The sequence below is a fragment of the Dipodomys ordii genome, unplaced genomic scaffold (assembly GCF_000151885.1).
Source record: "Dipodomys ordii isolate 6190 unplaced genomic scaffold, Dord_2.0 Scaffold122, whole genome shotgun sequence".
Taxonomy (NCBI): Eukaryota; Metazoa; Chordata; class Mammalia; order Rodentia; family Heteromyidae; genus Dipodomys; species Dipodomys ordii.
Genome location: NW_012267338.1, coordinates 2,116,496 through 2,137,289, shown reverse-complemented (window position 1 = coordinate 2,137,289; position 20,794 = coordinate 2,116,496). Strand labels below are relative to the sequence as shown.

Sequence of the window (20,794 nt, the reverse complement as noted above, 5' to 3'; positions counted from 1 at the left end):
TCTTAACTCAGTAAGGACAAGACCCAAGACAAATCCCTCTACTGAGTTATGGGTTCACTGTGGTTTTATTTGGGCTTTAGGCTCATTTCTAAACCTAGAATCTTGGTTTCCAATGAGGAACTTTAATGGACCCTTAGCAAATTCAGGATACCCTTAAGTTTGCCCAAGTAGGCAATTAGGCTTCCTCTCCCTTAACTATAACCCAAAGGTGCTAAATTAATAAACCCCTACCTAGCCACCTGAAAAAAAAAACAACTTCTGAATTAAAATGAAGCCTAATTTTGCAACCCAGGTTAAATCAGAAGATTAAGGCCTGAGAGCATCTATTCTTGCATTTTACCCTCCAATTGTCCAGCCCTCTAATGGCTACAGGCATTTCTGTAAAGACACCTAATTAGCCACGAATTACAACACCGGTAACCAATTTCAAGATCACAGATCACATTCTCCCCAAACACAAATCTGCTAATTAAGTTACATGAAAGTCTAGCTAACAGGCAATTTGGACCTGACATTTACTCACCTGAAAGTACACTTACAGGGTACTCAAATTCACTACAGCAACTATTCCTCATGGACAGCACCATTACACACTGGGATAATTGTAGTTAAAATGTAACAAAGCAGAAAGAGACTTATCTCCACGATTCAGGCATATCAAGGAAACAAAAGGATTCTCCCTGCCAAACCAAGGAATGGTTCATAGGCAACTGCCTTGGCTTATGAATCCCCCTTCAAGTACTGACTGGTTAAGCTAAACTAGTAACACAAGAGAATCACAGAACACACACACACAGGTACACATATCTGACTTCTACTCTCAGGAACACAATTTGATTTCATGGCTTTGCCTCTTTTGCACATTAACTTCACTTTTAAACCTTCCCACTCAGGCTGTAAATCCAGTACTTGGAGGCAGACACAGAAGAATTACTAGTTCAAGGAGAATTACTAGTTCAGCCTGGGATACATACTGAGTTCCAGGCATGCTATGCAGGATGACCCTATTTGAAGAGGGCAAAGAAGAAAAACAAAAACAGAACGAAAATCTTCCCACTTATTCTCATAAGAAAAAAGCGTACAACACCAAAGAAACTTTGCTTTATCATAAAAGCTAGCTTACAATATGATGTAAATTGGGGATTTTTAAATTGGGGTGGGGTTGGGGTATGAACAGGATGGTACATGTCTATAATTTGAGCTACTCAGGAGGCAGAAATTAGATGATCCCTGATTCAAGGCTACTCATGAAAAAGTTCATCAAACAAGCCAGGTGTGGTTCATATGTATAATCCTAGTTACAAAGCAGGTATAGGTAGGAGGATCATAGTCCAAGAATGGCCAAGGCATAAATGGGAAATTAAGTAAAAAGGCTGGAAGGTATAGCTCACTTGGCAGAGTGCCTGCCTAGCACAAAGGCCCTGAGTTCAAATACTGGTATATTCACAAAATAAATAATTTATAAAGAAGGTCCATCCAATCAAAAGGCCAGGTTCCATGAGCTGGCAAAGAAAATCTGCAGAACTGGTTGTGCCACACAAGGTTGGCAGCTGCACAAAGCTGCAAGCTGACAATCTGGGACACCTCTGTCATGGTGCTGCACAACCTGTCCCGTACAAAGCACCAGCCAGATTTTTTAAAGTTACTTCTAACAAGCCTGGGAGTAAGGAGAAAGAGGGGTCAAGGCATTCATTAGGATTGACACGAGTATCCCTAATTATGTTTGTGTGGTCATTCCCTGCTTCCTGCCAAAATGACCTTAATCCTAGTACCTCAGAATAAAAACCTGATTGGAAACAGGATAGTTGCAGGTGCCATTAATTAACATGGGCCATACTGACAGCGAGTGGCTCTGAATTCAGTATAACCATTGTCCTTATAAATGGCCTTGAAGACACAGCTGCACAGAGTCTATCATGATGATGGAGGCAGAGACCACAGTGATGCAGATTCAAACTAAGGGAACCCTAAGAGGACCAGTGGCTGGCAGAAGCTAGGGAGGGCAAAGGAGCCACCCATACTCTGTAGTCCTAGCCTGCCTGCACCTTCACCTCGTCGACCTCTGGCTTCCAGACAGAGACAGAACATAAATTTTTGTTGTTCTAAGCACCCAGTTTGTGGTGCATTATTACATCAGCCCTAGGAAACGTAAGAGACCACATTTAACTTGGCTTTCTTCCTCTTTCTTCCTCTTTCTGTACACTAAGACCCAGCCCCCTCAGTTGGCAAATGTTTCCACTATACCACAAAAAAGCCCCAGGGAAGCCCCCAATCTGTGGGGAGCCCCCTCACCCCTATAAAGGGACACTTGACAGGCCTTGTCCCAATCTTAGTCTCTACATTTCCTGGCTGCCTCAGCTGGCCCCACCCTGCTCCTGGACCTCGTCACAGATGGAGGGTGGAAGGGGAATGTGGAAATCCCTTTCATAGTGAGTAGTTCCTGAGCTATGTCACCCACCCGTTTCTTCCTTTTTTTTTTAAGTCAGTCGTAGGGCTTGAACTCTGAGCTTGGGCGCTGTCCTTGCGCTTTTCGGCATTTCAGCTCAACTCGAGCACTCTACCGCTTGAGCCACAGAGCCACTTCCGGTTTTCTAGTGGTTTATTGGAGGTAAGAGAGTCTCACGGACTTTCCTGCCCGGGCTGGTTTTAAACCGCTATCCTCAGATCTCAGCTTCCTGAGTAGCTAGGATTACAGGCGTGAGCCACTGGCACCCCAGCTACCCACTGTTTCTCACTAAAGTTTTAGAACTCTTCTTTCTACCAGGGTGCCAGTGGCTCACACTTGTAATCCTAACTACTCAGGAGACTTGAGATCTGAGAATCACAACCAGTTCAAAGCCAGCCCAAAGAGTAAAGTCCGTGAGACTCTTATCTCCAATTAACCACCATAGCCAGGCACAGAAAGCACGTACCTATAATACTAGCTACTCAGGAGGCTTAGATCTGATGATCGAGGTTCAAAGCCCATGCAGGCAGAAAAATCCTGGTGAGAATCTAATCTCCAATTAACCACTGGAAAACTGGGAGTGATGTAGCTCAACTGGTAGAGTGCTAGCCTTGAGCACAAAGAGGCTCAAGAGACAGTGCCCAGCCCCAACTTCAAGCCCCACAACTGCTCCCCCCCCCCAAAAAAAAACCCCACAAATTATCCACCAGAAAACTAGAAGTTCTGGCCTTGAACAGAAGAGGTCAGGGGTACCACCCAGGTCCTGACTTTAAGTCCCATCACACACACACACACACACACAAAACACTTCTTTTAAGAACTGGGCTAGAAGACTGATGTGTTCACACATACCATCCTGTAATGAGTAGTCACTCCTATATGATAACTGAGCCCTTTTGTTACCAGGCCAAGGTTTTCTGCCAGACTCACTTCCCTTATAACGAAGTAATTCACCTTGAGAAGGGTCCTCTGTTCACCCTGGAATTGTCTGATGCCAACCTAACCCATTCAACTAGGCAGGTTAGGGCATGCTGGACCCAGAGGGCATGCCAATGCTCACCTGGAATCCCATCACATACCCCATTATCCATGACAGACTTCCTTCAATCTGAGGCAGTACAACCAGATAGTATGTGAATAGAGTATGTATGTGAGCCAGGTCATCAGCTAAAACCTAAGCCAGCAAGGATGGACAAAATTTTAAAACAACCTTCATTTCCCAATTTCCATCCACTGCTTAATGAGAGGCCATTTTGGTTCCTCATTATTTAATCCCTATGAAAGTGTATGCTGAAATGTGATTCCTCAAACTGGAACCCATGAGACTCACCAGGAGGGCTGTTCACAGAGATCCTCTCCCCTGGGCCTGACTCAACAGACCTGGGTGGAGTCTGAGAACTCCATCCCCTAACAAGCTCCCAGGTGATGCCAAGGGGAATCTGCAGGACAGGCACACTTGGAGAAGCACAGCTCTCAAAGGCTCTCTCCACACAGAGCTTTAGTGACTCACTTGGCAAGCACACTGAGCTGATGGCTTCCTACCATCCATCCAGGCCCCTTTTCCAGCTAAAGCAAGACTCTGCTACAAAGCTAATTGAGCAGTTCCCCACCTCCTATACCAGTGCAAGAGTGGAGGTGAGCAAAGACCCACTTCTGTCCTACAAGGGAACTCTACTGAGGTGCTTCTAAGCAGAAAATACCAGAGAAGGGTTCTTCTCACCTGTTCTGGGCGAGCCCTCTACAGCTCTCCTGAAATGTGAGGAAGCTGGGTGACAGGATGGGCACAGCCAAGCAAATGGGCAGAAAGGAACTGGATGAGCAAATCCACCCAGAGCCACCTTGCCCCCTGGCTTCTTGTTAGGTGACATAATGCATCCTTATTGTAGGAGCTGGTTGAGTCAGGGTTTTCTGTTACCTGCTGCTGAAAATAACCACAAAGCAAACTAACAGGACAGCTCACCCAAGGTCTAAGGGCACTCTCTCCATACATATAATAGCGTATGAGCCTAAAATGCCACATATAAAATTTCCAGATTGTTTCAAAGCTACACAGCAGAATGTTCACAGAACACCAAAGCTTCCAACAGTGTGTTATACTAATGGAGAGATCAAACACATAGCAAAACTCTGTTGAAATCTTATAAAAACCATGATCATTTTTTCCAGGGTTTTACCAGGAGCTTTATATAAAACTCTGACTTAATAAAAGACAAAAAACAAAACTCAGTTGCTTCCATATATCAATGTTAGACTTCTCTTACAGGAGCAGATGGGCTAACACTAGAAAATGGTTACCTAACCTATCTCCCCATATATACAAAAGAGCAAGGCAGACAAGTATACAGAGAAAGAGGATGCCTAGGTTCATGTACCTGTTTTGATATGTAATAGCTCTGTAACATTATAATTTTATCTTTATGAACCTATTCATCATCTATAAAATGGAATTGCTACTACTTGGTCATTTAAGGACAATACATGTGAAAGTACTCTGTAAACCAGAAGTTCTAATACCAGGCCAATTACTTAAATGCAACTTTAGTAGATTAAGTGGATCTAACGTGACCTGATTTGAAAAGATAAAGATTAATCATGATCCCAGAAGAATTTGAAGTATATATACATCTGTCATAATTATCATCTAGAAAAGCAATGAGATGATAATTTAAACTGAACTTTACTATTATAATTAACAGTGGCCAACTAAAGAAACCAAAACCCACAAAGTAGCACAATCCTAAAAGTCAATGTTCTCCTACACAGTATGGTGTCAATTCACAATGGTCGATATGGAAGACCCCATCTCACAGGGACCAAATCATCTTTCCCTATAAAAGGAGCTGAGTTTAGCCCATCAACCATGTGTCTGTCAGAGCCATGATTTCCAAAGGAAATACTTGCACAAGGTGAGTACCATAGAGATTAGAGGGAGGGGAAAAGCAGGTAGAGCTCTAAACTTACACTTAAACAGGGAAAGGAATATGTGTATTTGAGAAGACAACACCAAGAATTAGACAGTCATCTTCTGGAGAATAAGGAAAAATCAGTGAGTGATTTTTAAATGATTAGAAATTCTTAATTTTTATTCTTAAAAGAACTGTTATGCTTTTATCAACTGCATCTCACTACATCCCAGAGCTTTGGAAAACAAAGAACTACAAAAAGCAAGTAAGACTTTTTCTTACATCATTTATAAACTAATTGCAATGGTTTCTCTCAAACAATGGTTCTAAAAACACAGACCACAGCTTGTATGAGATACCATCTGGACTACTATAGCAATTATTTGTAAAGTGACAACATTCTTTGTTACACTGAAGGAAGTCACTATTACCCTTGAGTCATATTTCACATGTGAAAGACTCTTAACAACAAACTAATCAGTTGATGACAACTCATTGAAAATAAGTAACAAGTTCCCAGGAGACTCCATTATTTTAATATCAGTGTTCCTAGACAGAGAACACTGCCTTGGGAAATGATATGGATCCTCTGAATGTTGAAAGCCAAAGCTGTGCTGCCACTTAAGGTAGTAAGAAGCCTGGCATCATTATGGTTCTACAACACCTTTGTAGAACTCCTCAATACTGCTGCTAAGTCACTACCTCATTAAGAGAAAGCCAAAGCACAATGCCACTGGCAGAAGTAAAAAATGGGAACTGAATGTGATACATAAAAATAAACTATCAGTCTGACCTATAGCATGGCATACAGAATGAGTCTTTCAGACTTGAAATAAAGCCTTCTAAAGGCAAAGTCAGGAATATTGTAATTCTAGCTGAAACCAGATTAACTATATTTCTATACAAAACCATGCAATCCCATGTTTTTGTTTCATTAGTACCAACATTAATGAGTGTTTTCTCCATTCCTATTCTAGATTGTGTTCAAAACAGAGGATTAAAAAATTAGTTGAGAACCGGGCGCTGGTGGCTCACGCCTGTAATCCTAGCTATTCAGGAGGCTGAAATCTGAGGATCGCGGTTCAAAGCCAGCCCGGGCAGGAGAGACTGTGAGACTCCTATCTCCAATAAACCACCAGAAAACCAGAAGTGGCGCTGTAGCTCAAGTGGTAGAGTGCTCGCCTTGAGCTGAAGAGCTGAGGGACAGCGCCCAGGCTCAGAGTTCAAGCACCACAACCGACAAAAAAAAAAAAAAATTAGTTGAGAAAGTGGCACTGTGGCTCAACGTGGTAGAGAGCTAGACTTGAGTGAAAAAGCTCAGAGACAGCATCCAGATTCTGAGTTCAAGCCCCACAACAGACCAAAAAAAAAAAAAATTACTTGACCAAGTGCTTCTTCAATATAAATACACAAGTCAGGCACTGGTGGCTCATACCTATAATCCTAGATACTCAGGAGGCTGAGAGCTGAGAATTGCAATTTGAAGGGAGCCTTGGGCAGGAAAAGTCCATGAGACTGTTACCTCAAATTAAAGCACCAAAAAAGCTGGAAATGGAGCTGTGGCTTCAGTGATAGGGTATTAGCCATGAACAGGAAAGTTTAGACATAGCATCCAGGGCCTGAGTTCAAGCTTTAGGACTGGCACAAAAAAATAAAAAGTAAAATATTAATTTAAAAATACACAAATGAACACAAAGCTAACAACCATAGGGTTTGTAAAAAGATTTATCTGAAGTAGCTCAAACTTTCAATGAAAGATTCTGATCCTAATATACTTTTCTAGTATCTTTCAACTGAAGGTTAAATAATTATACAAATAAATGTCTAAGCTTTGCTTAAAAGAAATTCAAACCCTAAATTTGAAAAATGTGTAAATATTTTGTGGTTGAAGAACAATTTTAATATATACCATGAACCTTGTTTAAAAGCCTGTTCTGCATTAAGAAGAAAGTCTAAATTATAAAGTATATTACAAAGAAAATTCTCTACATTATTACAGCCAGGAAACCCATGACTGAACATTCATTCTGCAAACCTCTCAAGACCCACAAGACCCTGAAGAAGGTACCATGAGTTTGTACAGAGCTATTATCCATTCTCTTTACAAACATACCAACTTAAGCTGGGCACTGGTGGCTTACTTTGTAATCCTATCTACTCAGGCTGAGATCTAAGGATCATGGTTCGAAGCCAGCCTGAGCAGGAAAACCCATTAGACTGTTATTTCCAATTAACTCCCAAAGAAGCTAGAAGTGAAACTATAGCTCAAGTAGTAGAGTACTAGCCCTTCCTCAAAAAAGCTCAGGGACCCATGCTCCTGAATTCAAACCCCAGGACCGGCGAACACACACACACATACATACATACACACACATACACACACACATAACACACACACACACATGTGCACGCACAATATATGACTCAAAAATCCACAACAGCAGTACTGTGTTTTCAACAGCAAATGCATACTTGGACATGAAGAATACATAAAATACAAGTAATTAACTGAAAAGATTAAAAAATTTAACAGCTCTTTCACGTACGTGCTAGTTACTCTGTTGAAAGACACTTAGGACTTTGGGCATTCTGTAAACGGCGATTTCCTACCAGAGGAGAAAGCCCGGTGTTAACAAGTTCTGGGGCTTTGTGCAGAAGGGAAGGAAATCACCTCGTGGGATAAGGAGACTCACAAGAAAACTAGGGAGACCAATAAAAAATGTGAAACCCTATCAACAGGTAAGGGAATTCAATTCCATAAAGATGAACAAATATAGTGAAGAGTACTTGCCTTCCCACGGGGACTCTGCACTCCTTCCTGCCTGCACTTGTATCTACAATTGGACCTTTCAGCTGAAAGGTCACCGACATTCTGGATCAGCTTTTAACTCAAAACTATTTCAGGAGATCATACTTAGATACTGTGCCCAATCAAGTTTAAGTCTGAAAAGCAGGGGAGGAGGCAAGGTGCCGAAGTGTAGCTCAATGATACAGAACTTGGTGCCATGCACAAGGCCTTGGGTTCCAACCTCAGCAAAAAAATCCCGACAACACACACCTCTTCATACCTACCCAGTCTGTATCTATGACTTTCATAACCAATTTTTAGAGCTGGAATAATGCACTATTCATATTTTGCCAATGCTTCACGTTTCATACTCTAGCAAATACTACCCTCTCCAGTAAAACTTATCAGAGATTCAAACATAGAAATCAGAAAAACTTTCCACAGTGGATCAGTTCTACTAAGAGTTAAAGTCTGCTCTCATCACTGAGTTCCCAACAGCAATCTTCCTTTTTCAGAGTAGATTACTGTTGATATTTGAGAACACCCTGGAGAAAATGAAGATGGAGAGGGAAAAAAAGTTTTCAAGTAGTGCTTTCCTGGCTTTCAACCAAATATAATTACTGAAAACCTGCAAAAGATGAAGTCAAGATAATACAAACAAAACCTTCACTGAGGCCAATTATCCTGAAAGCTTCCCCCCGACTGTGTCTAGAGGCTCCATGCCCAATCAGCATGGTCTGGGTCTGGCTCTACCTAAGCAGTCCCGGAGTGAGACATGGACACTTTGCCATCTACATTCTCCTCAGTGCTACCCATACTAAGGGGGTATAAATGGGAGACTCTTCTACAGTCTTTGTAATAGTTTGTCTAAGTGAATTTTTGAGAGAGATGAATTTGTTTCATTAAGTTGGTGAATGGCAACTCCACTGATTTCAAGTGTAACTGTCAAAAGTTGGCATTATGGCTTAGTTCTTAAAGTTAAAATCACAAAAAAAAGTTTTTTGAAAAGTACAAGAAAATACTAGTAACTGTACATGAAGACTAAAGATAAATAGCATGACAAACAGTCCTGGATTGTAACCTCAAGTATGAATATTCACAGGTTCACAGTAATGCAAACAACTAAGAGAGTGAGAAAATAATAGACAAACCTCCCATAGAGAAGAATTCTAAGTAATCTGTGTTACAGCTTCTACTTGAGAAGAATTCTAAGTAATCTGTGTTACAACTTCTACTTAATGACTTGATTTCAGAGTACAGTATGTCAAGAGGCTGGAAGCAAAGCAACTTCACCGTGGAGAAATCCCAATAGTTCCTTGGCCAGGTGGCCAATATCAGAGTGAGAAGTCATGCTGTATTACATACCCTTGACATCACAAAATGGCAACAGCAACTTGTATAACCCATGCCCAGGAGAAAAACATCAGAGCAACTGAAATTGAGGGACATTTTACAATGCTCTTCAAAATTGATAATGACACCAAAAAATAAGGAAAGCAACCATACCTAAGGAGACAGGACAACTTAAGACTAACATGGTATCTGGGATCTTAGGCTGAAGAACGCACCCTATTCAACAGGTGAAGACTTTGGATTAGTTTGGAATAGTGCTGGATTAGTTTCAGGGAGTAAACCTTTCAAACAATTAAATGGAGCTGAAATGAGATTGTAGGATGGCAGGAGTGGTAGGGAGTGTAGACAAATGAAATCAGAACCAAGGATAAATACAGCATAAATATGCAATGTACAGATGTGATTAAGGAAGTGCAAAGTGTGAAAGGAGTCTGGGGGCAAAGAAAAGACATGATGGGGGAGAATGATGGAAGGTGTGACTTTAATCAAGAAGCACGGAATACTTTAGATGGACACATTAAATTAAAAATCTTTTGAAGTTCAATGACCAAAAGTATCAGATTATTTTTTAAGTATAAATACCTATGAACTCATACTGCTACACAGCCTAAATATAACAGAATAGATAAATCTCTTATACAGAATTCCAAATAACTAGCACAGGTGAAGCTTAACTCCCATTTAAGAACCTATGGGTGGAAGGGACATTAAGGAAACACTGGTGACCTGCAAATAAGTGGAGTGTAGGCACAGTAGGGACTAGTATCTCCACAGTGGCAAATGGACCAGAGTACTGTGAGACCTTAATGGGGTAAACTTCCTGGAAAACACGCAAATTAGTATTGATCAGGTTATAAACCTCAATCTACTGAGGAGTTTTTAAATAAATGCAAAGATTGCAGCCTAAAACTACTCAGGAAGATATTTTCAGGGTGGAGGGGGGATGAAAATGTCCTTATTGTGATGATGTTTGTACAGCTTGGTGAACGTACTAAAAATCAGCTGAACACTTTAACTGTATAGTATGCAAATTCTATCTCAATAATTATTATCAAGAAATAAAGTAAAATAAAAAAATAAAAACAATTTTTCTTTTGATAAAATTAAATGAAATAAAAGTTTGAGAACACTGCAAACACTAAAGATCAGTACTACTTTGTACAACTTTAACTCATTCTTTATCACAAATACAAAAACTATATACACATACATATATGTACATATTCACAGATCCATATAGTTATAATGTAAAAATTATTTCTTCCTATAAGTCACTATATCTAAATCACCAATACAATTCTCCCTCAGCCTCCTCCATCTTTCACTTTATTGTGTCCAAAGATCAATAAGGTTAACATCTACTAGTATCTTTGCTAGAAAAGTGGTAAAAAAAAATAAATACTAGTTCTAATTAACAAGAAAGGATGGGGCTGGGAAGGTTGCTCAGTGGTAGAGCGCTTGCCTTGCATGCATGAGGCCATGGGTTCAATTCCTCAGCACCATATAAACAAAAAGAAAAAAGCCAGGGCGGATCTGGGCCCGGCTTCACCCTCCTGACGCCGAGCTGAACCAGGACCCGCCGAAATTAGGCAGCTGGAGTTTAATAAATGAAAAGGGGCTGGGGCTGCTGGTTCATTTGAACTGTTTATTGTTTGTTCAACGATTAGCAGAAGAATCCAGGACTAATGCTTGTGAGAAAAAGTGTGGAATCATTAGCAAGGATCACATTCTGGCTGCAGCAAAGGTAATTCTAAAGAAGAGCAAAGGTTAGAAGCCGAAGAAAATATTCTTGAATATTTTATACTTACTATTTTAGATGGCAGCAAATCATAAAAACATTTTTATATTAGTTTATATTATGATTATTAAAATACTGGTTAGATGAAAAAAAAAGAAAAAAGAAAAAAGCCGGAAGTGGCGCTGTGGCTCAAGTGGTATAGCACTAGCCTTGAGCTGAAGAGCTGAGGGACAGCGTTCAGGCCCAGAGTTCAAGCCCCACGACCGGACCCACCCCCCAAAAAAAGAAAGGAGTTTGGGGATAGCTGGTAGAGTGGCAAAGTATGTGCTTAACATATGTGAGGGCCTTGGGTTTGATCCCCAGCACCCAAAGAAAAGAGAAAAAGTCAAGACGCTGGTGACTCACACCTATACTTCTACCTACTTGGGAGGCTAAGCATGGAAAGATCCAACTTTGAGGAAAGCCAAGGCAGAAAAGTTCACAAGACCACTTCTTAACATATATCTGGGTGAAGATGAGATTCTATCTCATCTCACTACCCTACAAAATCAATGCCAGCTTCTCTTCAAAGTCCCCAGATTCTCTCAGCATCTCCAACTGCAGGACCTTTGTTGTAGGGCACTCCCTCTGCCCAAAACACTCTCCCTCTGCGTGCCTTAGTTGTTTCTGCTTCTGCTGGTGGTAAGTTTAAATGTTACCTTCAAAGAGGAGCCTCTTCAGCCCACCTGCCTTATCATTCTTTTACAAAAACCTAATCCTTGACAGCTCCGATCAATTACTACCCCACTACACACAGGCATAACGTGTTAAGTCAGATTCATCAGTCAAGAATATAAACACCACAAAGTCGGGGGGGGGGGTACACGTGGGGGAGAAAGGGATATTGCAGATATGATTAAGCACTAAGCACAGACAAAATCACCCAGAGGGCATCCAGAGGACAGGACAATATGGCAGGCAGGTATTCATTACCTCCCTTCTTTTCTTACCTCTGTTCCTGAGAAGGCTCTTCTACATCGTCTTCAGAATCGCCCTATTGAAAAAGAAGATGTTTTAACATGTGTTCCAAAGGAACATAAGCCAACCAAAACAGCAACTCAACTCTCCAATGACAGCGAGAGTGAGTAGCACTCTATCCCAATAGAAAAAGATGGAAGTGGCACTGTGGTTTAAGTGGTAGAGCACTAGCCTTGAGCAAAAGGAGCTCAAGGACAATGCCCAAGCTTAGAGTTCAAGGCCCAGAATTGGCCAAAAACAAAACAAACAAACAAAAAAACTATCAGTTTAAAATCCACAACCTAAACCTAACCTAATCTCAAAATGAGTCAGAACTTTTTTTTTAACATTTAAGTTTAATCACATAAAAGTTGGATGCTAATTCAAATCCCTGAGTATAGAAGACATAATTCTATTCAGCTCAGAATCCTCTTAATGAATACCTGATATATTTTGACATCAATGTAAAATAGGCTAGTAATTTTGTAAATTACATAAATACCACACTCAAAAGCTCTTCAGAAATCATCTGTCAGGGGTGGAAATCTGACCTTGCATAACACAGGTCAGGGTAAAAGGGTGATTGATTTAAACACAAGCAGAGGCTCTGGAAACAGAAACAAGAGGCCAAGTCCAACCCCTCGCCCTACGGGCCCCCGCCCCAGCCCCCACCCCACCCCCAACACACACATACACACATACACACACACACACACACACTCTCTCTCTCTCTCTCTCTCTCTGCTGGGTAGGCAGACAAACTCAGTCCCCATAACTGTTTCCTGAAGGTCCCGATTGCTCGCCTCAAGGACCTGGACCTTGTGGTTCTACCAACTTCTCCACCCTGTCTTGCGAAGCCTCCTGGCCCAGGTTCCTCTCCACTAAACCTCAGCCTAAGCCACCCTGAACCCCAAATCTGGTACTCTGTCCCAACCTACCACTCCATCACACCTGTAGATAGTCCAACAATGCTTTATTTCCCCAACACCAAGAGCCATGTGCTTTGCTCAGAAGTCTTAAGCCCATGCCTTTTAGGACAGACTTAAAATTCACAGTCCTATGTCCAAATGTTCTTGGATATATAAACTATCTCAAGCTCTGTTCCCTATAAATGGCTATGATACCCATGAGAGCTGTCATTGTGGGGGAGGAGGGCTGAGTGGCTTCTGACTGAATGGCCTCCCTTCTGAGGGCACCAGCACACACTTGTCCTCCTGGCTATCTTTAGGGTCACCTTGCACTGCTCTCTTCCCTTCTGACTTGCCTTTCTCCTCTATCCCTTCTTCTAGCAAATATCACCCACACTTCAATGTCCCAAGCCCAGGCTAGTGAAGCACACAGGGTTTTCTTTTTCATTTTACCATTGCTGGCCACACCAGTCCTGAGCATCATAGCAAACGCCACCCTTCCTCCAGATCTACTGTTCTCATTGTCTATGTGGCAGGGACTCAGTACTCAAGAACGAGCTGAGGTAGAACAATGAGGCCAGTCTGGTCTACATGACAAGACCCTGTCTTAATAACAGAAGAAACCTATGATGGGACCTTAGTGTTAGTTACATATACTCCGAGCTCTCTCATAACACGTCAGCATAGCCCAGCACAGGCCCTAACATACATACTAGCCTTGAGCAAAAGAGCTCAGGGACAGTGCCCAGGCCCTGACTTAAAGCCCCACAAATGACTACCCCCCAAGCAAACAAACTGTATCTTGTTGATTTTTGTCTCTAGGTCTGAGGTACATTTAAGCAGGCTCTGGCTCCAATGTAAAATGTAAATGTAAAAACTGAATTGCATTGTCTACCATGTGAGGTTCTGAGACGGGTCTAGTCATATACTCAGTTCCACACTGTCTCTAGGCATAGTCTTAAAGGGCAGGCACCAAATCCTCTAATTCTTCATCCCTTCTTGACAGTGCCTCAGGACCTTTGCAACTGCTATTCCAATTCCCTCTGTGCTTTCAGGGGCCAGCTCACAAATAGCCTTCTCAAGGTGGACTACTATGACCTCTTAAAAGGGAAACTCTCATCACTACCCTATCCTGCTGCTGTATTACATGTGAAGAGACTCTGAATAGACTGCACAATTCAACATTAATTTTGTCTCTTTCGTTACCCATAGACCTTCATTTAGACTGCAAGTAGCACACAGGCAGGTGCTTCTGTTTCCTGTACATCCCCTGCACCTAAAATCATGCTTAGCTCATGGACAGGCTGAATAAAAACCTTGGCGGCTGAATATAAACTGTCTCCTTAACTCTACTGGACAAAACTAGTTTTGAAATTTTATCAAACCACTTCTACATCAAAACAGAAAACAGTTATTTTCCTCTGCTATAGGAACTTTATCATCGCAGCATTGTTTCTTCTGGTTGTGACAATGACAAGTAATGTCATGGCTCAAAGCTCGGGTTCTGGAACCAATATTTCCCTGGGTTCAAGTCCCACTATCACTTTCCTATTGCCTCACACAAATCATTTAACTGCTCTGTGCCTCAGCTTCTTCAGCAGGTAGTAATGCACTGCTGTTTTTACTGTACCAATAGGAGTTAATGCTCTTCGAGCGCTTAAGGGATGCTGGCAGGGCACAGCCCATGTCAGCAATGTTGATAATGCAAGGAGGTTAAACCAAAAATAAACCTCTGTGACAAAATGAGTTCCAAATACTAGCCAATGATTCATGACTGGAGCAGCATGCTATTATTACATACCACAGTACCTGAGATGATAAAAAGAACCTAGACACCATTTCCTGTTTCACTTTCTACCAGTTTCCATTATCTATACCTCAGACCTAGAGACGAAAATCAACAAGATACAGTTTGTTTGCTTGGGGGGTTGTCATTTGTGGGGCTTTAAGTCAGGGCCTGGGCACTGTCCCTGAGCTCTTTTGCTCAAGGCTAGTGCTCTACCACTTTGGGCCACATCTGGTTTTCTGGTAGTTAATTAGAGAATAAAATAGTCTCATGAGCAGGGCACCAGTGGCTCCTGTCTGCAATCTTAGCTACTCAGGAGGCTGATATCTCAGAATCATAGTTCAAAGCCAGCTTGGGCAGGAAAGTCCATTACACATCTCTAACCGCCAGAAAACCAGATGTGGTACTGTGGCTCAAACTGGTAGAGCACTAGCCCTGAAAGAAAAAGCTCAGGGACAGCACTCAGACTCTGAGTTCAAACTCCATGACCAATAACAATAACAACAAAGAGTCTCACAGACTTTCCTGCCCAGGTTGGCTTTGAACCATGATCCTCAGATCTCAGCGTCCTGAGTAGCTAGGATTACAGGTATAAGCCACCAGTGCAGGTTTCTCCTTTATTCTTGGATCCCAGGGGTTCATGGCCAAATGATCATTGTCTGTCCCATGAAAAAAGCCAGCCCAATCCAACAGGATTCCAAATATGTGCTGCAGAGTGCTTCTCCTACCTCAGCTCCATCTCCATGTCTAAACCTGCCAACACAGGGGCAACGCGAGTGTGTCTTCTCACACAAGTTCAAAGACTTCAACAAGAGATTTCAAGGCTGACCTTCTTGCTGCTGAGACTGATACAGAAATGTGGTTCTTACAGTAAGAGGAAATCAATAGGCATTTCAACTGCTTCAGGACTGTCTGGCTCAGCTCATAACTAGGAGTGGAAAAAATACTGGTAACTGCCTCAGCCCCACTGGGAAAACCTCCAGAGGTCTGAACCTTCAACAGCATTCTCCCCACCCTCCCTGCCCCCAGCCTCAGTGGTCCAAGGGAACCCAGCTGTGGCAACAGGAACACACAAGACAGAGCAAAAAATCCACATACTCAAGACATATTTAAACAACTCAGAGGAGAAAGGGTGATGATGCAAATGCAGGTTTGGAGCCAGGCAAAACCAGCCCTAAGCCACCAGCAAATAACCTAATGGTCTCACCTGGCCAAGGATCAGAATATAGACAGAGTCCCAGAGGAGCGAGCTGAGTAGAAGACTATGGGAGGACCAGAAGCCAGAGCAGATCTAGGGGACATCACCCAGGGCTTTAATATCAGGGAATCACAAGCAGATGGAAGGAAGGAAGAGGGCTCACAAAGTTGTACCCTGCACAGTTACTGCTTCCTTTCTCCATCATGGCCCTTTGACTCTCAGCACAGGAGAACTTACAGTAAGTTTAAGAAAGAGATCTTGGCTGGGAATGTTGGTGATGGTGGTAGAGTGCTTGCCTAGCATGCATGAAGCCCTGGGGTTCAATTCCTCAGTACCACATAAATAGGAAAAGCGAGAAGTGGTGCTGAGGCTCAAGTGATAGAGCATTAGCCTTGAACAAAATAAGTTCAGAGGCAGTGCCCAGGCTCTGAGTTCAAGCCCCAGAACTGACAAAAAAAAAAAAAAGAGGGGTCTTTTTTTGGGTGTGGGAAGGGGGAGGAGGGAAGAAGGGGGAGTAGTACTGATGTTTTTAACTTCAGGCCTTCACACTTGCTGGGAAAACACTCTACCATTTGGGTCATGCTCCCAGTCCTTTTTGCTTTATTTTTCAGATAGGGTCCTGAATTTTTGCCCAGGCTAACTCAGACTACAATCTGCTTACCTTCACCTTCCTAGTAGCTAGGATTACAGGCATGAGTCACAATGCCTGGCCCTAAATACAGCTTTTATGTTAATGTACCAAGTTATTTTATAATAGAATTACAAAAAGATCTCAATGCAGCTGGGCCTGGTTGAACATAGGCTTAGCACAATAAGGCCCTGGGTTCTACCAATTCAACTCCTTCAAAGCAGGAAATCCATTCATGTTTTCCAATGCTCAAGTCTATCGTTCGGCTGAGAGACCACCAATACAGTAGCTAAATATCAGGTGCTCACTGAGCTCAAGGCACTTAATCCTCATGAAATTAGCCCCATCATTCCTCCACACAGCAAATGGAAAAACTGAGAAAAAAAAAAAGGTGAACTGGGAGTGGTATATGCTTAACATTTTTCAGGTCCTGCATTCAAGAGAGAGAGAGCCAAAATTCATCAAGATTCACATCCAGAACACCTGATCATAGACAGACGTCTGCTAACTCATAACAGTTCAATTGTTTGATTTTATTAATGTCTAGTTATATTCATACTCTTAATGACTTAGAGGCCCATCAGAAAAGGAAAAATCAACAGTATACACAAGTAAGATATTGTACAAATGGCCATATCTTCTCTCTTCCTATTTTTCTTGTCACTGATGGCTTTTTAGGGTTCCAAGCCATTTTTCAGTCTATATGAACAGAAGGTGCAAGCTACTGACTAGTTAAGCAGAAATACATTCAAATTTAAGTAATTCCTGTAAATATTCTCTTTTCAACAGATACTTTATACACACACAAGAAAACCTCTGGAAAAAAAATTCAAAATACTTTGAAAAGAACTCCTTAAAAATAACTTCCTAGGTGCAGGGCACTGGTGGTTCACACCTGTAATCCTAACTACTCAGGAGGCTGAGGTCTAAGGATCATGGTTTAAAGCTAGCCTAGGCAGGAAAGTCCATGAGATTCTTATCTCCAGTAAACCACTTAAAAAATGGGAAGTACAAGTAGAGCTATGGCTCAATGTGGTAGAGTGCTAGTCTTGAGCACAAAGAGACTCAAGGATAGCACCCAGGCCCTGAGTTCAAGTCCCATGAGTGAGCCCCCCCCCCAAAAAAAAGGACAATTTCTTTCAGAATCCTCTGCAGCTTAAGACAGACATGAATTCCTTGCTCTGTCCAGGCACAAGCACAGGAGAATAGGATCTAAAAGAGAGACATAAAGCACTCTGAAAATTATTTTTAATAGTTTCACTTTCAATATAGCTTTGATTAAGTTTGGCTATCAATGCCTCCATAGTAAATGCTTTATAAAGACAGCTTCTCAATTCTTTTTATCTAAACAAACTATATTACACAAATAAACAAAATCAAACCTGAAATTAAGCATTTCCTAGAATAACTTTTGAGCCTAGAAAGTAATTGATACCACAGACCTTAGTATTTTCTTTTAACTGTATTTTTTTTTTGTCTTTTCTTTTTTGGTACTGGGGATCAAACCCAGGACGTTGAACTTGCTAGGCAAGTGCTTTGCCACTGAACACATCCCAGGCCAGACCTTGGTATTTTCATCTCTAGGCATTTTTACTATGTCTTCCACTAAAGCTCAACAATAAGAATCCTTAATTTTCTTTCCTTTTCTTCTAACCAGCTAAGAGATGGAAACGAGCTGAGTGAAAATGTTCATACACATACACACCAGCAGTTAACTAGGGTGGTTTTGCTCCCCCTGGGCAATGTCTGTAGACATTGGGGGGAGGGGGGAAGGTTTGAGGATTGGGGCCAGGTGTGGAAACATACTTGTTAGTCCCAAATAATGCAAGAGGTGGAAGCAGGAGGCTCTCTGGAGCCCAGGAATTTGATAGTAAGACCCTCAGACTTTAAAAAAAAAAAAAAAAGGCAAAGCAGTAAGGGTCTGGGGGCAGAGGGAAGAAGTGTCAATAATGTCTAACATCTATCAGGTACTGCTCAAGGTCCTAAAGTTCACCAGACAGACTGCCACAACAAAAAGTTCTCCAGTCCAAAACGTCACTCATACCACTATGGTGCAACTTCAGTATGCACAAACACAAATGTGGTTCTCTAAGTATGATTACAATTTCTACTTTGTTCTTAGCTTTCTGCACTTTCCAAACCTTGAACATCAGGCATGTGTTATTTACAATCAAAGGGGAAAAAAATCATCTTGGGGATAAACTGAGAAACTGTTCCCATGAAATCTGCAGCCCTTCAGGAAAGGCCCAGGAAAATTTCATTTCTAAACTCACCTCTCCACCTTGGGAAGCTGTTATTCATTAGTCCTGGTCAAAATGAGTATTTCAAATATTTCAAAACCAGAACTCTCAATGCTTCACAGGAGAAAGGTGACATGTAAAACTACACTACTCTCCCCTCCAGTGAAGTTACGGCTAGACACTGTTTTGAACCTTGTCACCAACATGGAAAGTAATGAGCAAGTAAATAACATAGCACACAAGCTGACTACTCTCTTATCATTCAACACACACACACACCCCCAAAATGCATTCCTGGGTCCTTTCGGCCGCTGGTCAACAACAGTGATGTTATACTTAAACATGTATCTTTGCAAGTCAATGAGAATTTTTTGTACAAGTGAAACCTTTCTTACAAAAAGCTTTGTAGCACCCTCTGTTGCAGCACAAAGTGCTCTATGCTAGATTCCCAATAATGTCTTAGTAATTACTTGTCCACAAGCAATCATTGTATCAGCGGTAGAGGAGGGATGTGAAAGTCAAGTTCTTAAGTAGGTAAACTCTAACAGGAATTAAAGGCACTTGGAGAAAATCCAAGATTACCATCCTTTAAAGTCGTATCTTCATCCCAAAGCTACTTAAAGCTAATGGCAAGTACCACTCACCAACATTCATGAGATCAATACACCCGTTGTGCCCAACCCTCCAGTGGCTGGCCATCCACAAGGCACCAGCTGGCTTAGAGAGAGTAATGTCCACCCAGGATCACTGGCCAGCTGCTAAGTGGGACCAATGCTGGGGCAGTGGCTGACTGGGTGCTGCCCTGTAGAGGGGACCTGGGCTCCCACTTCTGAACTTGGGGCGGCCTGACTGTTGCCCTGTCACATGGCAAGGAGAGGCGGCCAGAGGGCCACCGCTGCCAGGTGTTCGGGCTGGGGCGACCGACCGTTTATTTGCCTTGCAAAGTGGCCTGGGCCGGTGAGTGGGCCTCCCCGACCCCAGCCTCGCATGCCCTGTCACCTGGCCAGCCTCACCTGAGTGGGCAGCAGGAGTTCCCCTTCTTCGGCCTGCCACAGCTCCACCACGTTCGGCAAGGGCTCAATCGCTGCACCCAGAAAAATAAATACATAAAAACCGAGGATTTTTTTTTTTTAATGCACGGAAGAGAAACGCTTCCTGTTTGCCCAGCCGGCCCCCCCCCTCGGTGCCACCCGCCTCCCCAAAACAAGTCTCCTTCCCTCCTCAGAGTAGTGCCCCCCCCACGCCCGCGAGGGGCGAGCCGAGGGTGGAACACGCAAAGGTGGGAGCCCCACGGAGGGGAGAGGCGAAGGCGCACGGGCTGGGGGGGTCCAGGGGCGGCCCGGCTGAGGGAACAAAGCTGCAGGAAGCCGGGCCGCCGCGGGGCCCCGGCGCGCCACACAAAGCGGGGGCTGCGCCCGGGGCGCCGGGGCCCGCGCACAAAGGCTCCGGGGCGTGCGCGGCTAGCGGTCCCCGAACCCCGCGACGCCAGTCCCGGGGCCGGACCCGGGGACACCGGGATGGAGGAGCCCCCCCACCCTCCCGCGCGCCGCCCCCGGCCCCTCGCCTCCCCAAGCCCCTCACAGATCTCAACAGCTCCCCGGGAGGAGGAAGGGGGGGGCGGACGGGAGGGAAGCAGCACCCCGCGGCGACGGGCTGACCTTGTCCCTGAGCCCCTCCCGGGCGACAGCAGGGCAGCAGGACCTGGAAGACGCCCAGCAGGAGGTTCACGGCCGCGGCGGTGCGGCGGCCGCCGCCGGGTTGCGGGCGTCGGAGCCCCGCCATGCTGGGGGTGCTCGCCTCCTCTCCGGTG

General features: G+C 43.2%; 1 protein-coding gene and 1 pseudogene across 4 annotated transcripts in view; one reads left to right on the top strand and one right to left on the bottom strand.

The window, feature by feature from the left end:
• Window positions 1-11,344, top strand: part of LOC105995834 — a 31,549-nt pseudogene extending 20,205 nt beyond the window's left edge.
• Kiaa0922 (KIAA0922 ortholog) overlaps window positions 1-20,785 on the bottom strand; it is a 127,447-nt gene extending 106,662 nt beyond the window's left edge. For all 4 annotated transcript variants that reach the window (XM_013029748.1, XM_013029749.1, XM_013029751.1 and 1 more), the window contains exons 1-3: window positions 20,643-20,785; window positions 19,998-20,068; window positions 12,218-12,261 (exon numbers count right to left, since the gene is read on the bottom strand). In XM_013029748.1, the coding sequence (XP_012885202.1) occupies window positions 12,218-12,261; window positions 19,998-20,068; window positions 20,643-20,766 (239 nt within the window). In that variant the 5' untranslated portion in view covers window positions 20,767-20,785. The remainder of the gene's footprint in view (window positions 1-12,217; window positions 12,262-19,997; window positions 20,069-20,642) is intronic.
• Window positions 20,786-20,794: the final 9 nt, after the last annotated feature.